This window comes from Gymnodraco acuticeps, unplaced genomic scaffold (genome assembly GCF_902827175.1).
Source record: "Gymnodraco acuticeps unplaced genomic scaffold, fGymAcu1.1, whole genome shotgun sequence".
In the NCBI taxonomy this organism is placed as follows: Eukaryota; Metazoa; Chordata; class Actinopteri; order Perciformes; family Bathydraconidae; genus Gymnodraco; species Gymnodraco acuticeps.
In genome coordinates this window covers 199,647-217,242 of record NW_022990035.1, presented here as the reverse complement: position 1 = coordinate 217,242, position 17,596 = coordinate 199,647, and the positions used below count along the sequence as shown (strand labels likewise).

General features: G+C 43.5%; 1 protein-coding gene across 9 annotated transcripts in view; it reads right to left on the bottom strand.

The window, feature by feature from the left end:
- The window catches only part of LOC117545358, a 68,997-nt gene that overhangs the window by 3,585 nt on the left and 47,816 nt on the right, over window positions 1-17,596 (bottom strand). For 3 of the 9 annotated variants that reach the window (XM_034215106.1, XM_034215099.1, XM_034215098.1), the window contains exons 3-8: window positions 8,827-9,042; window positions 4,144-4,284; window positions 2,580-2,735; window positions 2,334-2,500; window positions 1,078-1,212; window positions 45-182 (exon numbers count right to left, since the gene is read on the bottom strand). In XM_034215106.1, the coding sequence (XP_034070997.1) occupies window positions 45-182; window positions 1,078-1,212; window positions 2,334-2,500; window positions 2,580-2,735; window positions 4,144-4,284; window positions 8,827-9,028 (939 nt within the window). In that variant the 5' untranslated portion in view covers window positions 9,029-9,042. Of the gene's footprint in view, window positions 1-44; window positions 183-1,049; window positions 1,213-2,333; window positions 2,501-2,579; window positions 2,736-4,143; window positions 4,285-8,826; window positions 9,043-16,006; window positions 16,113-17,596 lie in introns of all 9 variants that reach the window. The other 6 variants (XM_034215100.1, XM_034215101.1, XM_034215102.1 and 3 more) reach the window with 4 other exon arrangements.

The window sequence follows — 17,596 nt, the reverse complement described above, 5'->3', positions numbered from 1 at the left end:
ACCAAAGCCCAGGGATTGGGACAGTTCCAGTTGAAAGAACTCGCCTTTGTCAGCTCCTCCTCTTCCTCCTCTTCGTGCTGCTCAGGGGTGTCTTCAGACTCGGGCTCTGGCTCCTCTCCAACCGTCTCCACTCCTCCGATCATGTCAACCATCTGTCCATTCAGCTGGCCGATGATCTCCCCCTGCAACAAGTTCAGTTTACTGATTTAATTTCCTGTCTATTTCTGTGGAAGAGGATTCAACAGGTGAATGGCCCGTTAGACCACAGACTGACATCTACCCTTTAGTTTTAGTCACAAAAAGACAGAAACAGAGACAGAAGACAGAAAAGAGGGGAATTAGAGATGCAGAATATGAGCTCCCATGTCCTGACCCCAGCTTGATTTGTTTATGCAGGACATCAGAGAGACAAGACACATACTTAGGTAAGTACAACAGACACAGATGCTGAATCCAAATGCCGAGAGTTGCAAACTTGCGGACTTTACAGCATGCTACTCCGAGGAGCAGGCAGATTTAAGGACGCCCTTTGTCAGAATTCATCAGGTCCGCTAAAGGCTGTCATGCAGGCTTTTGGCAGTGCTCCATGCAGACATTCAGCCTCTCTCCTACCTTGCCGATTTCCCTGGCAGTTTGTCCCATCATTCACTGCACTACAGATGTGTGCTAAATACGCCTGCTGATATAAACAAATCCAGATCCAAAAGACAAAAACAAATGAGTGTCACACATGATGGAAAATAACTCAAAAAGGCTATTCCTGTGCAGTATATGAACATCAGCTTAATATAACTATGATAAGTGCACTATTTTCACCTTTGAAGACACGCGCCTGACATCAAAGAAGATAAACCTCGGCTTCCTACAATAACAAGAAAGTATTAAATGCATAATAGGACATGCGGTCATTGTTACGATGATTCGTGTCTCACTCCTAAATGGAGACGCCTGTCCTGCTTGCCTTTGACGGTCTACACAGTCACACACCTCTGCGAACTACATCGGAATACATTAAAGCACCATTTAGTCCGCAAATTCTGTAATCCGACCATTTGGATTCAGCAGGGGAGTGCCTACGTGGTGTGCCTCGACCAGCGCAGCTCCCCACAGGTCAGCGAGCCGGGGGTGGGTGGGAGGGCCCAGGCTGTGGATGGTGCTGTTGGGTGTGGCTTGGAGGGAATGGGAGGCACTATGTAGCCTTTGCTCCATAGACTGTAGTCACAGATAGGAAAGGAAGGAAAGATAATTAATAAAGATTTACTGTAATATAGGCTTAATATATTTCAAAAAGGTTCATTAGTTTTTCGATCAAAACTAACGACTCAGGATCATTTTGTTTTTATTTGGAATACAAATAAAACCATCCTTTAGAGATTTCAAACACATTGAAGTCCTGTACTGTAGCTCCTTACAGTTTCAGCTTCTTCATTATGGGACAATATACACTTTCTACAATTAATTCATTTGTTTATTTGCTGCTAGTTGATTTTATTTGTATTACTGTGTTCTTGCCTCTTTTTTTAATATTCTACTCTTCCTATTTTTGTCTGAGTGGTCCCTTTGCTGTAAAATAGTAAATGCCCCCCATGGTGGTACGAATAAAGTGTTTCTAATTTATAAATGCTAAAGTGATCTACTGCATCACAACACATTTGAGCTATGGTAGATCAAACAGCCCCGTCGTGCCAAAGCAAATGACAAAGCATTGTATTTAGCAGTCTTTGCCAGAGACTTGTGAAGGACTTCCTTTTAGTCCCTAAAGGTCTCTGTCTACGTGTAAATGATAAATGATGAGTCAGGGATGCCAATGTCTAAGGCTCTTATGCTCCAAGAATTGACGGACTGATTGAAGGTTTTATTATAAATGAAATGTGATATATTAAATATCTCCTTCAGAAGGGAAACCATAATGATACACAGAGAAAGCTAACAAGCTCATTGCTTTTGTGGTCTCGGATCAGCGCACCCTTTCTAAGAAACAGTCACTGACCTTTTCAAACTATTATTTCATAACCCATGCAGTAGCTCACTATAGCATTGTTATCCATTACTGAAGAAGCTGCAAAAGCACAGTGGTGCTTCAAGCTAAAAGCTACTGTTCTGCTCACCATGTTTACCACCTTTTAATGCTACTACAGCTTAATAGCACTATTAGATGTGAGACAAGTGGGAACGCCACTAGATTTAACATCATGTAATGATTTTGCTCTTTGTACTCAGAAATCCAGTTACGTAGTTGTACGTACGTAATTCAGATTTGCCCAAACGGCTCATTTGATAGAGGCAGGCTCTAGTATCACACTGCATAAATGAACAGTGTTGGTACCACTCACCTGTTGTTGTTGGTACTGCAGGAACTGTTGCTGCTGGAACTGGTGAATGTGTTGGAGCTGTTGGAGTTGGTTCTGCTGCTGCAGGGTGTAATGATGCTGCTGAAGGTAATTGCCCACCGTCCCCTCAAACCCCTCACCAGGAGTCCCCGCCGCTCCACTGCCGCCACCTGGAACAACAAATACACACTCACGCCTTAGAGACACAGGCTACTGTTCAAAGGTTTGGAGAATAGATTCAGTACGCACCTGCAGACATGATGTATGAGCCTGCAGCGGGCGAGGCCATGCCCGAGGGCTGGCTGGTGATGGGGTCCCAGGCGTCAGAGGACGACAGGCAGTACAGGCCCTGTGACACGTAGGTGTGAGGCCAGACGTCCGCCGAGGAGTGGTGGAGCACCTGGTCTGCACGGGGGACAGAGAGGTGAGAGGAGTGAGACAAATTAGGATAAATGGAAAACAAAGGGTTGTGATTCATTACAGATTTCCACAAACAATGTGTTTGCCTTTCTTTCCTGCTCTGTCAAAGTCATAATTTAAGGATTCAAAATGTTCCCTCTTTAAGATAACACATGACACAGTTATAACATTAATCTTTGACACCTCAGCCTGTTCACAACTCAATATATTTGAGCTTTTATCTCTTAAAAAACGAAAAAACATTAGCATTAAAATGTTTTGCTCAGGATGTACTGTAATAGAGTAATAACAAAGATGCTGAATCCAACCTCAGACCCAGTGCTGTGTATTAAGACATGAGCGGCATAGCATGAACCAGCCCTCATCTTAGAGCAACTGTTACCACTTTAATGGGAAAATAGTTGCATTGTTGTTATTATAGAGTGCACACATTCAGGCTGAACTCAAACTGACTGGCTGATATTACAGCAAAAAACATCTTAATTGCTGCTTTGTGTGTGTGTGTGTGTGTGTGTTTGTGTGTGCATGCTAGATAAAGCACAAAGCCAAGCACATATGGCAGTGGTAATGAGAGGAGTGCTAAGTCCTTGTGCTAACCTACAGGGTCCCTCAGGCTTTGGCAGCGCTCTGCTTTGCTTCACACCAGCAATAACTACAGAAAGAAACATTTAATCTGTGGTATTTCTGAACAGCCAGAAATAGACTAGCTTACCTTCTCTTCTCTTCATTTTATCATTCTATTAGCAACTAAACTAAGCATATTATCGAGTGACACTTAATCTACAAATCAGAATATGAGTTTGTTTACTGAACTGTCTTTTTTTAATTCAACCAAGTTTAACGTCATCATTGCTTTTTGGTGCAGTTCATTTTGGAAAGAACTGATATGAAATTGCGTCCTCATCACACTCTAATGAGAATGTGTTCTGATATTTCAGAAGTGACTGGCTGTCATCAGAGTTTGTCATTTGGGAGTTTTTGAGCGAATGCCCAGTAGCAGTGAAAGGCGGTAATGTGCAGCTGTGTGCCCGCCCTCCATAAGTCCTTTACAGCTGCTAGGAGAGAATCACTGACTCTGCTTGTTTAAGGTTCCAATGGGGCTCACATTTTTCCAAAACTGCATCCACGCACAATTCAAAACACAATAGTTTAGTGTGTGGTCTGAAGACATATTACTGTAAGAAGTCCTATTATACTACAATCCACTGCAAAAACGCCTGTAAAGATGTTGACACTGTTTTAATGCGTTACATGAATACAAGTAAACTAATTACTATTATTCCTCCCCAATATTCAACCTCTAATTCTGGGTTAATGTTCGTTGCCTGACCATATCTTCGCAATGGTTCCACACTGTCTACAGCTATTTGCAGGAAGGTTTAAAGTGCAGTACCTCTGCTGGTGATGCTCTCCTGGTTGACCTCGCTGAGGTGAGCGACGCTGCCCTGGTTGGAGCCGGCTCCCATACTCTCCCCGTCCATCGAGTTCCAGCCAAACAGAGTCATCTCAGAGATGGCAAACTGCTGCATTATGCCTAATGAGTAAGAGTAAAATAACTGTTAGATATATTTAGCTAACTGAATCACAATTACAGAGCATACAACAAATCCCAGTCGTAGATTTGCTGAAACATATAAAGGTAAATTAGGAGTGAAAGCAATAAAATAAAAAGTGATAGTGCCAAGCAGAAAATATGATGCAGATAAATAAATGAATAGCAAATTATCCGTTTGGATGTACAAGATCGGCCACCAGTGTGATTCTTTCTTGTGATGCATCTCTCCAGGCTTCTCCATTTTGGGACACACACAAAAGTTAAACAATTCCCAAAGTTTAACTACAACAGGTGATGAATTTCAACTTTGGTTATTGTTATGTAACCTTTTTGTTACTTATTACACTGAACAAAAATATAAATGCAACACTTTTGTTTTTGCTCCCATTTTTCATGAGATGAACTCAAAGATCTAAAACATTTTCTATATACACAAAATAACCATTTCTCTCAAATATTGTTCACAAATCGGAAAAAATCTGTGATAGTGAGCACTTCGCCTTTGCCGAGATAATCCATCCCACCTCACAGGTGTGGCATAGGGAGGAGTGTGGTGCAGTGGGTTGTGAGTTGGTATTCGGATCAGGAGGTCACAGGTTCAAACCCCACTGCAGTCAGCATGTCGTTGTGTCCCTGGGCAAGACACTTCACCCCAAATTGCTCCTGTGGGGATTGCCCACAGTATTGAGTATGTAAGTCGCTTTGTCTAACAAGTAACATGTAATGTAATATCAAGATGCTGATTAGACAGCATGATTATTGCACAGGTGTGCCTTAGGCTGGCCACAATAAAAGGCCACTCTGAAATGTTCAGTTTTATCACACAGCACAATGCCACAGATGTCGCAAGTTTTGAGGGAGCGTGCAATTGGCATGCTGACAGCAGGAATGTCCACCAGAGCTGTTGCCCGTGAATTGAATGTTCATTTCTCTACCATAAGCCGTCTCCAAAGGCGTTTCAGAGAATTTGGCAGTACATCCAACCGGCCTCACAACCGCAGACCACGTGTAACCACACCAGCCCAGGACCTCCACATCCAGCATGTTCACCTCCAAGATCGTCTGAGACCAGCCACTCGGACAGCTGCTGCTACAATCGGTTTGCATAACCAAAGAATTTCTGCACAAACTGTCAGAAACCGTCTCAGGGAAGCTCATCTGCATGCTCGTCGTCCTCATCGGGGTCTCGACCTGACTCCGGTTCGTCGTCGTAACCGACTTGAGCGGGCAAATGCTCACATTCGATGGCGTCTGGCACGTTGGAGAGGTGTTCTCTTCACGGATGAATCCCGGTTTTCACTGTTCAGGGCAGATGGCAGACAGCGTGTGTGGCCTCGTGTGGGTGAGCGGTTTTCTGATGTCAATGTTGTGAATCGAGTGGCCCATGGTGGTGGTGGGGTTATGGTATGGGCAGGCGTATGTTATGGACGACGAACACAGGTGCATTTTATTGATAGCATTGTGAATGCACAGAGATACCGTGACGAGATCCTGAGGCCCATTGTTGTGCCATTCATCCACGACCATCACCTCATGTTGCAGCATGATAATGCACGGCCCCATGTTGCAAGGATCTGTACACAATTCCTGGAGGCTGAAAACATCCCAGTTCTTACATGGCGAGCATACTCACCGGACATGTCACCCATTGAGCATGTTTGGGATGCTCTGGATCGGCGTATACGACAGCGTGTTCCAGTTCCTGCCAATATCCAGCAACTTCGCACAGCCATTGAAGAGGAGTGGACCAACATTCCACAGGCCACAATCAACAACCTGATCAACTATGCGAAGGAGATGTGTTGCACTGCGTGAGGCAAATGGTGGTCACACCAGATACTGACTGGTTTTCAGACCCCCCAATAAAGCAAAACTGCACGTTTCAGAGTGGCCTTTTATTGTGGCCAGCCTAAGGCACACCTGTGCAATAATCATGCTGTCTAATCAGCATCTTGATATGCCACACCTGTGAGGTGGGATGGATTATCTCGGCAAAGGAGAAGTGCTCACTATCACAGATTTTTTCAGATTTGTGAACAATATTTGAGATAAATGGTTATTTTGTGTATATAGAAAATGTTTTAGATCTTTGAGTTCATCTCATGAAAAATGGGAGCAAAAACAAAAGTGTTTTTGACAATTGAATTGTCCAAGACGTTTTTTTTACCTTGCAGATACCTGGTCTATATCATAATAAGATAGAAAGCCACTGTCATTGTGTGGAATATAACATAATTAAGAGCGCTTCCCTCATCAGGGCAGTTCAAAGATAATAAAGCACAAAAAGTGGGTCCACCTTTGGGGGTGGACACGTTTGCACACGGCCAAGATAGCTGCTCTACGCCTTTCCACCACTGCGTCTCATTCTCCCTCTCCTGGAGAGGGTGAGGCGAGAACGATAGTCAGTCATCCTAGTGGCCCTAGGTCGCCGCTTGGCGCTGTGGTACACAGAGGTGACACAGATGATGGTGGGCCAGCCCTGGACGGTTCTTCAGGTCTGGGGGGCATTGTCTCAGGAAGCAGGTAGGGGCGTTACCCACTCTGGGCCAACCTCTCCAGGCTTGGCTCCTGGGAGGGACTGGCTGAGACGAGAGGGACTGTCTGACAAAGTTATTCAAACTATCCAGGCAGCAAGAGCAGGATCCACCACAGCCTGTTACAGGACGAAGTGGTTGGGATTCCAGCGGTGCTGTGAAGAAAGGAGTCTAGAGCCTAGCATGTACGTTGGGCTCTATTCTGTCCTATTTACAGATACTAGTGGACAGGGGGCTTGCTCATTCCACAATTAAAGTGTATGCAGCAGCCATTTCGTCCTGCCATGAGAGATTTGACGGCAAGTCAGCCTTCAGTCAGCCGCTTATGGCGCGTTTTTTGCAGGGGGTCAGGAGACAGCGCCCAGTGGTGCATGCCTCCTCCCCGCAATGGGATCTGCCGTTGGTGCTCGAGGCTCTGGTCACAGAACCATTTGAGCCTCTGGAGCTCTCCTCCCTGAAGGCACTATCATTGAAAACAGCTTTGCTGCTTGCCCTGACTTCGGCCAGGGGAGTGTCCGAGCTGGCCGCTCTGTCAGTGCACCCGAGTTGCCTTTTGATCCGGCGTGACCGTAGCGGGGCGACACTCAGACCGAACCCCTCCTTTGTTCCCAAGAACCTAAGGAGTTTGTTCAGGTCGAGGGCTATACAGTTAAACGGCTTTATTCTTCCACCCCATATTGGGGACAGGGAGGCTAATTTGCACCTCCCCTGCCCGGTGCGTGCGCTGGCATGTTATGTAGGGCGCACGACTTCCATTAGGCGCACTGAACAGCTATTTGTGTGCTTTTGGGATGGTGTGGCCGGTAAAGCTCTGTCCAAGAAACGCCTGACAGGATGGCTCTGCGAGTGCATTTCACATGCCTATGGACAGGCGGGGAGAGTCTTCCCCACTGGGGTCCATGCACACTCTACACGTGGTATGTCTTGGTCTACGCCAGGCCCCTTCATAAGGTTTTATCTCTTGGACATGTCTGGCTTCTTTTCATCGTCTGTGCTTGCTGGGGCAACACAGGACTGGGGAGGGGGCAGTGGGTCAGTAGGTATCTGGCCCCCCCTGGACATAATGCACTTATGTTTTCCCATGCTCCTTAGGGACCCAGGAAACATGGTGCGCAGTAAGCCCCATACAGGGCTGGAGGACGATAATCCCCACGATAATGGGGGGGAGAGCTTTCCCCATTATTTTCCATGCACACTCTTCACGAGGTAAGCATGTCTGAGTGTGCTCTACCAGCCAAGTAAACTGCGGCCCCGACTTCTCCACGGTCACAGCCGGAGGAGAAGAAGTTGCGGTGCAGTGGCTGTTAACCAAAAGCCGGTATGGGGCAGTGTGATGGGCCGATGTTGTTGGACGACAGGACGTTTATGCATCAGGGCTCCACCCACTGTACCCATAGAGTCCAGTAGAGGGCGGAGCCTGTGTAAGATATAACGGGGGGTTACGTATTGTAACCCTAGTTATATAAGCACAGGCGGAGCCCTCTACTTGGGGCCCTATCTGTTCTATGCCGCTCGCTGAAGAGGGTGTAGGATGACAGTCAGGAGGCGTGGCCGCCTTATATACGGTGGGCTTGCGTGCGCATTCAGGTAGGCCCGCCCCGAGGGGCCGGCTACGTTTATAGATATCTCAGTAGGTGAATGCTTGCATAGTACGGTTAAGAGGTAGTACCCATAGAGTCCAGTAGAGGGCTCCGCCTGTGCTTATATAACTAGGGTTACAATATGTAACTCCCTGTTTCTACTGTACCATGGCAAATATACAAATAAATATCACTTCTGGACGTAGCACTTAAAAGGTTTGGCTTGTTTGAAACCAATACACGAGCACTTGGTTTGGCTTTTTAAAAGCTAATGTACTTGAAGGATTTTTGCTTTTTTAGTTTGTGTCTTCATGGTCAGATGCAATTTTGTAAGCAGCTTTGGATAAAAGCATCAGCTAAATGTAATGTAATAACATCTTCCTGTGTACTTTCAGATGTCCCCTCACCTGCAGCGAATCGAGCCTCCTTCTCTCCGTCACTCAGGTCGCTGTAAGCATCGTTCTCGATCCTCCTCTCCTCCTTCTGCAGACTGTTCTGCACCGCGCTCCCCAGCGGCCCCGCGGTTGGTTTGCCCCAGCTCTGCCACTCGATCATGTGGGCAACGCGACCGTGGGCCATGGCAGTGGGCTTAGTCACTTTGTCCTTCATGGAGCGAGGCACACCTACAACAGGTATGGGGCAGCAGGAGGGGCACATTCACACACACACACACACACACACACACACACACACACACACACACACACACACACACACACACACAGACAACACACACCAGACACACACAAACACTGTCAGAACTACTTCTGGCCTCTGCAGTTGATGACACCTCCAGCTGAGGCCCGGGGGGGGGGGGGGGGGGGAGGGAAACTGTCTAATACATGAAACTGTCATAAATAATGCCAATGGGGTTATGAATGTACAATTTAACAATGTAACAATTTTTCTTTTTAAGCAAAAATCTGCCTGATACTTTTAACCTCTTACTTAATGAACCCTCCTGCTGGTGTTGTTAAGGATTCAATTACTAAATGCCATGCCATGGTGTGAATATGTATTTATTCTAAACAAACCTACAGCTAACCTTTAAACCACTGCTGCTTCAAACATCAGTCAGTAGAGCTAAACCTGAGAATATCAACCAGATACTTGCAAAGTACCTTCACCAAAACCTTTGACATTTTCCACTTTTCAGTTATTACCCCTATGCCGTTCATCAAAATGAGTCTTGACAGTCACCACTCACCATCTATTCATTTCAATTTAATCGTATTCTATTTGAAATACTAATGACGTATGTGACTGATATGGATGTGCAGAGAATGATGATAAAATCTCATGACCTCCAGTGTTTCCCCTATATACAAATAGTGGCGGTGCAGCGCCGCTGCTGAAATATGCGTGCCGCTGCTAGGGCACCAGCCAGGTACCCTAACAAAAATAACAAAAAATATTTGTTTTACTTTCTTTTTTTTTTATTAAAATAATAATAAGTGGCCCTTTTTCCTTTTTGATTGTTTATGTGGATTTGTAGTATTTGTGTTACTGTATATTCAATAAAGGTGTATTTTTGCTAAATCTTGAGACATTGCCACTGTATGTACTAGGCAGGGCCGATTTTTGGCATAGGCGACATAGGCGGTTGCCTAGGGCGCCAGATCTGGGGGGCGCTGCGCTAGTAGCTCTGGGAGGGGAAAAAACATTTTTGACCGTTGCCGCTCATCCTAATTTTCGGCCTTGATGTAACAACATTCATAATTAAGTAAATGTAACACCCTTTTCACCCCTGTTACACTTTTCATTTGCCCTGTACGATGGGCGCTGCAAGTGATGAAAGTGGGGGATGTTGGCTTATCATTTTTGGCCCGCAGTTCACAGCCAAAGTGCGAGCGTGGGAGCGAGAGAGCGAGCGAGGGAGGGAGAGAGAGAGAGGGCGCACCGGTACCGGCACTGTTGTTATTAGAATCTGGTGCTAGCTGCGCTAACGGATATAAGAAGTAGATGTTTCTACAACCAGGGTGGAGGATAGCTCTCCTGTCAGGCTGAGAGGCTCAGTGAGGTAAAGGACTCTCTGAGTGTTTAGATAGTTAATTTTAGTCTAAGTTATCTCAGTGGGTCTCAAACGTTTTGACCACAAATTATGTAAACACATATTTCCAAGGCACTCCTTTATAATTATTAGGATAAATAAAAACAAGTTTGAAATCATTCCAATGTATACTATAGGCAGGGGTGCACATAACTGGTACGCATGCACGGCAACAATCTGAAATGCGCATTTGCATACCGACGTACTTGTGAAGCTTTTCCAGAAGGCGGTTAGATCACCGGACGACAGAGTCGGTCTCCGTGTGCACAGACAGGGCTGCTGTCTACGGCAACCGGCTACCGAGGGAGACTCCCCCCCTTCACTGGAGAACTGCGCTAAAACGCAAGTTCATGCTTGATAAAGGAAATTATGAAGGCCTGAAACAAGAAATGATTGGGACAGACTGGGCACAGACCTTTTAAAACAAGTCAGCTTCAGCACAGTGGGAGGCCATTGAAGAAAAACAATTCTAACAAGTTGCAAGAGGCACATCCCTATGTCATCGGGAAAAAGTAAGAAAAATCGCTCTACTCCGGAATGGATAAATGATAGAATCAAACATCAAATCAAATCAAAAAGTGCAGCTTACACCTTACAAAGGTTATCTGGTACAGAGAGTGACCGTTGTTCCTATGCAAAATTGTGCAACCAAGTTAAATGGGAGTGTCGGAAAGCTAAAAAAGAGCATGAAAGAAAAATTGCAAAGGAATTTTTCCGAAAGCTTTTTATAAATATGCCAGAAGCAACCTAAAAGTCAATGCCACAGTCGGAGATCTGAAAAAGACTAATGGCAGCCTGGCTCAAAATGACAAGGACAAAGCCAATACACTAAATTCCTTCATTGCTAGTGTGTTCACAAAGGAGGATACCTCATCAATACCAGACTTCCAGGACAGACCATTTAATACTACACTAAATAAATTGGACTTCACATTAAAGGACATCCATACAAAACTATCGAACTTAGATGCCTCAAAAGCATCAGGACCGGATGGCATCTATCCCAGGATTCTCAAAGAACTGTGTGACGAACTAGATAAACCCTTACTTACTATATTTTAAAAATCGCTTGATGAAGGTGTGGTACCACAGCCTTGGAAGGATGGTCATGTAACTCCTATATTCAAAAAAGGTGACCGAAGCAATCCTGGCAACTATAGGCCTGTCAGCCTTACAGCAGTAGTATGCAAACTCCTTGAATCCTTGGTGCGGGATGCCGTCATAGAACATCTTGACTCAAACAACCTATTATCAGACCGCCAACACGGCTTCGTCCATGGCAGATCCTGTTCAACCCAACTCCTGGCCTGCCTTGACATATGGTCTCGTACCCTGGACGAGAGAGGAAGTCTCGATGCTATTTATTTGGATTTCCAGAAAGCATTTGATACTGTACCTCACAAAAGATTACTGAAGAAGCTCTATGGGTATGGTATCTGTGGAGACATACTCACCTGGATCTCAGACTTTCTCAAAAACAGGCGACAGAGAGTCTTTGTTAACGGGAAACCATCTGGATGGTGCCCAGTTCTCAGTGGAATTCCACAAGGTAGTGTCCTGGGTCCTGCACTGTTTGTCCTCTATATCAATGACCTACCCGATAATGTGAGCTCCATGGTCCAGATGTTTGCAGATGATACAAAAGTCTTCAAGGAAATTAAGTGTAAAGAGGATGCAGAAAAACTCCAGTCAGATCTCAGAGAAATGCAAAGATGGTCCGAGTGTTGGCAGCTCAAATTCAATGCAGCAAAGTGCAAAGTAATGCACTTAGGGTTTCGGAATCAAAAATATGAGTATAATATGGGTGATAATTCAAACACTACAGTATAAACCTATCCGAGACTCAGAATGAAAAGGACCTTGGTGTGAATGTTGACTATTGTCAACTGTCAACTGTTGTCAACCCTGACATTTAGTGACCATATCCGTCGGGCAAGTAACAAAGCGAATGGTATCCTAGCAATGATCCGCAGATCATACACTTATTTGGACTCTGACGTAGTACGTAGTTTATACATCTCTCTTGTATGGCCACTCCTCGAGTATGGGAATGTCGCTTGGTCCGCCATGTACAAAAAGGATGCTGAGCTCATCGAGAAAATACAGAGAAGGGCAACGAAGCTGGCTCCAGAACTAAAGGACCTACCATATCAAGAACGACTGCAAAGTCTTAAAATCCCGAGTATGTATTATAGAAGGGCGAGGGGAGATATGATCGAAGTTTTCAAATATCTCCACAACATCTACAAAACATCATGCCCACTACAACGGGATTATAACACCAGGACTCGTGGACTTGTGGAATGATCTGCCAGAAAGTGTTGTCACATCCAAGACGATTAACTGTCTCAAATCCCGCCTCGACCATTACTCGTCAAACATCACCTTCACTTTGGACTATGTGACTGTTGCCAGCATCCATAGTAAATAAAGAATCAGTGATCTACTTATTTATTTATGAGCGACTGAAAGGCCTTAGGCCTATTACAGCCGTATCCTATTGATTGATATTGATTAATTGAAAACAGCTGATCACAACGTTCACGCTCTGTGGTCACGAAGTACTCCACTAGCCCCCCCCCCCGTCGACTTTCCTGAAGTACTCCACTAGCACCCTCACCCATCCCCCCCCCCCCCCCCCGTTGACGTTCGCGATACAGAGGGCTTCATCACATACACATACACATGAATACTAATTCACGAACACAATACTGAATACATTTGAAGCAATTTTGACGTATATCTATGTCAATACGTTTCTGTTTTTGTAGTGTATTTGTCTTTAGTAGAGATTTTCATTTATTCTTTATATATACAATCTCGCCTAGGGCAGCAAATTGGCTAGAACCGGCCCTGGTACTAGGCCTCAAGAGCCTTTCTTGTGCTGGCAGACACATAGAAACAAATTGGCGGGGCGCACTTTGCACACACTAAAACATACCACGCGCTCCGCGCTCACATTATGCTGGGCCCACGTGCCTTAGCACCGCTGCTATGACTCCATCCTAGGGGAAACACTGACCTCATTTAGTAACGAGTGGATTCTGAAATGTTACTTAAATATATATATATATATATCTCTCAGTCTGTTGAGATTCGGATAAAAGCTGAGTATACTCCAAAGGTAAGTTTTCTTTAAGTTGTTCCTCCTTGAACTCATCAAATGTTATTTTGTATTAATAATTACATATCCCATCTTTGGGATCTTATTAAATAAAAGTCTGAAATATTCAAATAACTTTATGAATGGAGATCCTATTAGTACATCTTAAATAAACAAATACATTAAATTATCTGAATCTGCGTCATAAAAATGCAGATTTCTACAAAGACCGGTCAGAGGCCAGGTGACATGAGCTAGCTATGGTGACGAATTTGACAGGGTTGCCTGTGTGCTTGATTCAAACAGAACGGTGCTTGGATGACGGCTGAAACGCTGACTAACCCATATTAATGATTAAAGCCATTACTCATCTCCTGGTAAACAGAATAAATGAGATTCATTAGACTTTCCGTAATTAAAAACGTCGCGCAGGGACTGAGAGAGGCACAGAAAAGTCATTGTTGGGTGTAAACACACGTTAAGAAGGGCGACTGGCAAATCCCTTCCCAATTATGATGCAAATGCACGATTGAAACCAGGGATATATACTCTGAGTCAAACGCTTGCAGAGAGGATGATCAATGAAAAATGTAATTCAAATCAAACAGACGTTTATAAACAGGGACAGAGATTTGGAAATTGCTCCCCCGAACCAGGGGGCAAGTTACTGGCTGAGTTATACATAGAAACAGTTTTTTCCCCTTAGACAAAGAGATGGAGATGGAAATAGGAATTGAAAGAATGGGGATGAGGGGTGAGGGAAGGTGTTGGGGTCCTGGCTATTCAAAGGCTCACAAAATAATGCTAAACACTGTTCAATTATACCAACAGATTTCTTCAAAGTGCACCAGACACAAAAACAAAAAGACACTTTTTACAAAGACACTCTGAGGGGCTACACTTAAACACTACAAAGCACAGAGACCTACAGTTAGAAACACATATATAACACACAAGAGGCACCGGCCACTTGAAGTCACGACACTGCACAAAAGAGTCACTGCCTCACATATATATCGGGCCACACCACCGACAGCACTGCCACGGTACAAATACACTACATTTCCCAACACACCTGTGGAGATGCTTCAGTAGGTCATTAAAGTAAGTAATCTCACTTACTTTAGTTTCTTTGAAATAAAAAGATCTGATTGGATTTCCATCAATGACTCTGTGAATGCGTCATTGACGTCTGTTGTGTCAATGGAAGAGAAGGTAAAGTAGGGAGTGATAAAGGAAGGGGCACCCACAGGGTGGCCATGTTGGTTCCAAGCTCCTCCTCCTCCTCCTCCTCCTGCTCTAGAGTGAAGTTGTTGTCGAGGCAAAGTTTGAATTAGAAAATCAACCGTTTATGGCAAAGGTGAAAAGATAATTTCAGTTGGTTTTTTCAAGTGTGTCAGATGATTTTGGAGTGCAGAAACTAAGTGAGAGTAAAGGCAGAATGGAGTTTGTATCTTAAAAACAAATCTCAAAGTAAAAGCAACTCCAGATGTAAGATAACCTCTGGGATCCTATAGTGGCCATAAACTCCCCTGGTGACCATCTCGCCTCTCATTTCATGTTCCTTTTGAATGTGTAATCAATTGAAGACATTGCCTAAAAATTGCTTAATAAAATATAATTTAAAATGACATACAGTTGGTAAAACCTTTTGGGAAAATCAGCCGTTCTTTGATATAATTCTTAATTAGCTTGTTTTCTTAGCTGTAGAATGGTATGAATATTTGGAGTGTGGATATTAAGCTAAAAGAGATTTGCAGCTTCTTTGATTTTAGCATGTTTTAGCATTAGTTACCGGTTACTCACTTTATGATAGTAATTCTGAATATAATTACAAATATAAACAGTGAAAGTACTATATTAAAGTTAGAGAGTAATCTACCATGCAATGCACAGCACAATGTACTGCTGGATGGATTTTGCATTATGCTGCAGCAACATTTGATTGAATTAAGAAGGAAAACAACTTATCTGACATCTAGGGTTTTTTTTCCAATTCCATTCTGCAAAGTGGAATGAATGCTTTGGTTGTCTAGCAACATCCATACAGACCTCACTAAGCTAAGGTAAGGCTAAATGAGTGCTAACATTAAGCAGATTTACATTTCAAGCATAATGAAAACTAAGTATTTGAACTTTTTATTTTATTTGGTCTTCATGCCACATTTACTCATTTATATTGAGCAGAAATGGGAAAGTTATGTTGCAGATGTGTCAGGTAGTTCTGTCAAACCACACATTGATCATTCAGCTCCTGCACGACTGCACCAAATAACCATCTGAATATCACATGTAAATAAACCAAAAACTATCTTTAAAACAGCGGGGAAAGGAAGTTTAGCCCCCGTTACTTCTCAACAACAACTTGACCCTCTGTGGAGTACATGGAGTCAACATGGGGGCAGTTTTACCATCAAGCAGCACAGACACACACCTGACACACCTGTCAGAGAGGACTTAGCCAGAGCGCCGATCCCATAGGCCTGAGGGGGCTTCCTCTTGGGGCGAGGAAGTATGGAAGTAGTGTCCTCCATGGACAACTAAAGACAGAAGGAGAAAGATAAAGAGTGGTTGGAGCGGAGAGGGTTCACAGAAAAATAAAGAGATGAGGGAATTTAAGAGAAATGAGGATGTAGATAAAGTAATTCCAATGTCATAGGTAAAATGACAAGATCAGAATAGGTGAGAGAGTGAAAATGGAATGAAAGAAATTGAGGTGAAGAGAGCAAATATTAGAAAATAGTTAAATAGAGATAGAAGGGAGATTGTTATAAAGGGAATAAGAAAGCAGGGTTAGTTATTCAAATACTTCATAAATGACTTAAAAGGATCATTGCTTGAAAGGAAGAGAGTAAAAGATGTACAGTGGCTAAAAGTAAAAATGTATTCTTAATTAATAATTGATTCAAATGCAGTTACAATAGACAACAGATTCTGGTGAGCACAGCAGCTGGTAGTCGGTGTACAATCCTCATGAGAACCTTATGCTATGGAACCGTTACTGATGGATGTATGGTTTTTACTGGTAAAAGGTTAGATGAGTTACTTGTGGAAATTGTGGCAAAGAAATGTAGTAGTTCAAGTTTAGTAAGGAGATGTTTATATTATAATGGCTAAATAGGATTAAAACTGTATTCTCTAGTAAAACAGCAATTTTATTTCTAAAATACAATTAGTTATCTCCTTTTTAATGTTGAAAACTAAGAGCGATAAATGAAACCTCCCCCCACAACCACCTCTTTCCTAACAGCCTTTAGTTTGTAATGTAAGATCAGTGAGACATTTTGAGGTAAAATTGATTCATAAACATACTCAAATGCTGTTCCTCAAAAACTGTTTTTAAAGCCAGACGATGAGAATAAAAGACAGGGCACACCCGGTGGGGCACACCAACCTGAAATTGCTCACCCTGATTCTTTTGTGATTTGTACTCTACTTCCTGGTGCCAGTGCTCATAACAAACCAACATCCGACTAATGAAACACAGAGCCAGAGCCCGGCTCCTAATGAAGTCCCTACAGATAATTGCAGTAGGAAACAGAACCATGCCGATTATGTTACACAGGGGGGTTGTGTGCTAGATTTGATGTGATATTTAGAACAAAATTGGGTATATATTGAATAAGGAAAAGCTCATATTATCTGGTCGCTCTGCGGTGTACAAGTTGAGTATCATGAAGTGTGGACCTATCTGCTTTGTAAGTGACATTGTATGGGAAGTACAGCAGTCAGTGAGTCTGCAGGCACACAGATGTAGTTAGTATTGGTTTCCATGATTATGGATTTATCCTCCATTAGTCTGGTGTCCACTAGAAAACATGTTCAATCTCCAATAAACAAGAAGTGAACACATATGTCCCTAATTCTATGTTGTACTATTCTTTATTGCAAAGTCACATCTATCTGTAAAACAGAGCTCTGATGAAATGTTTAAAATGTAAGCCGCATTTTGGCCTCCAATCAAATCTGAAAAATATTTGTAACACTACTGTACCTGGCCGCACCAATCAGCACACAGACAGTT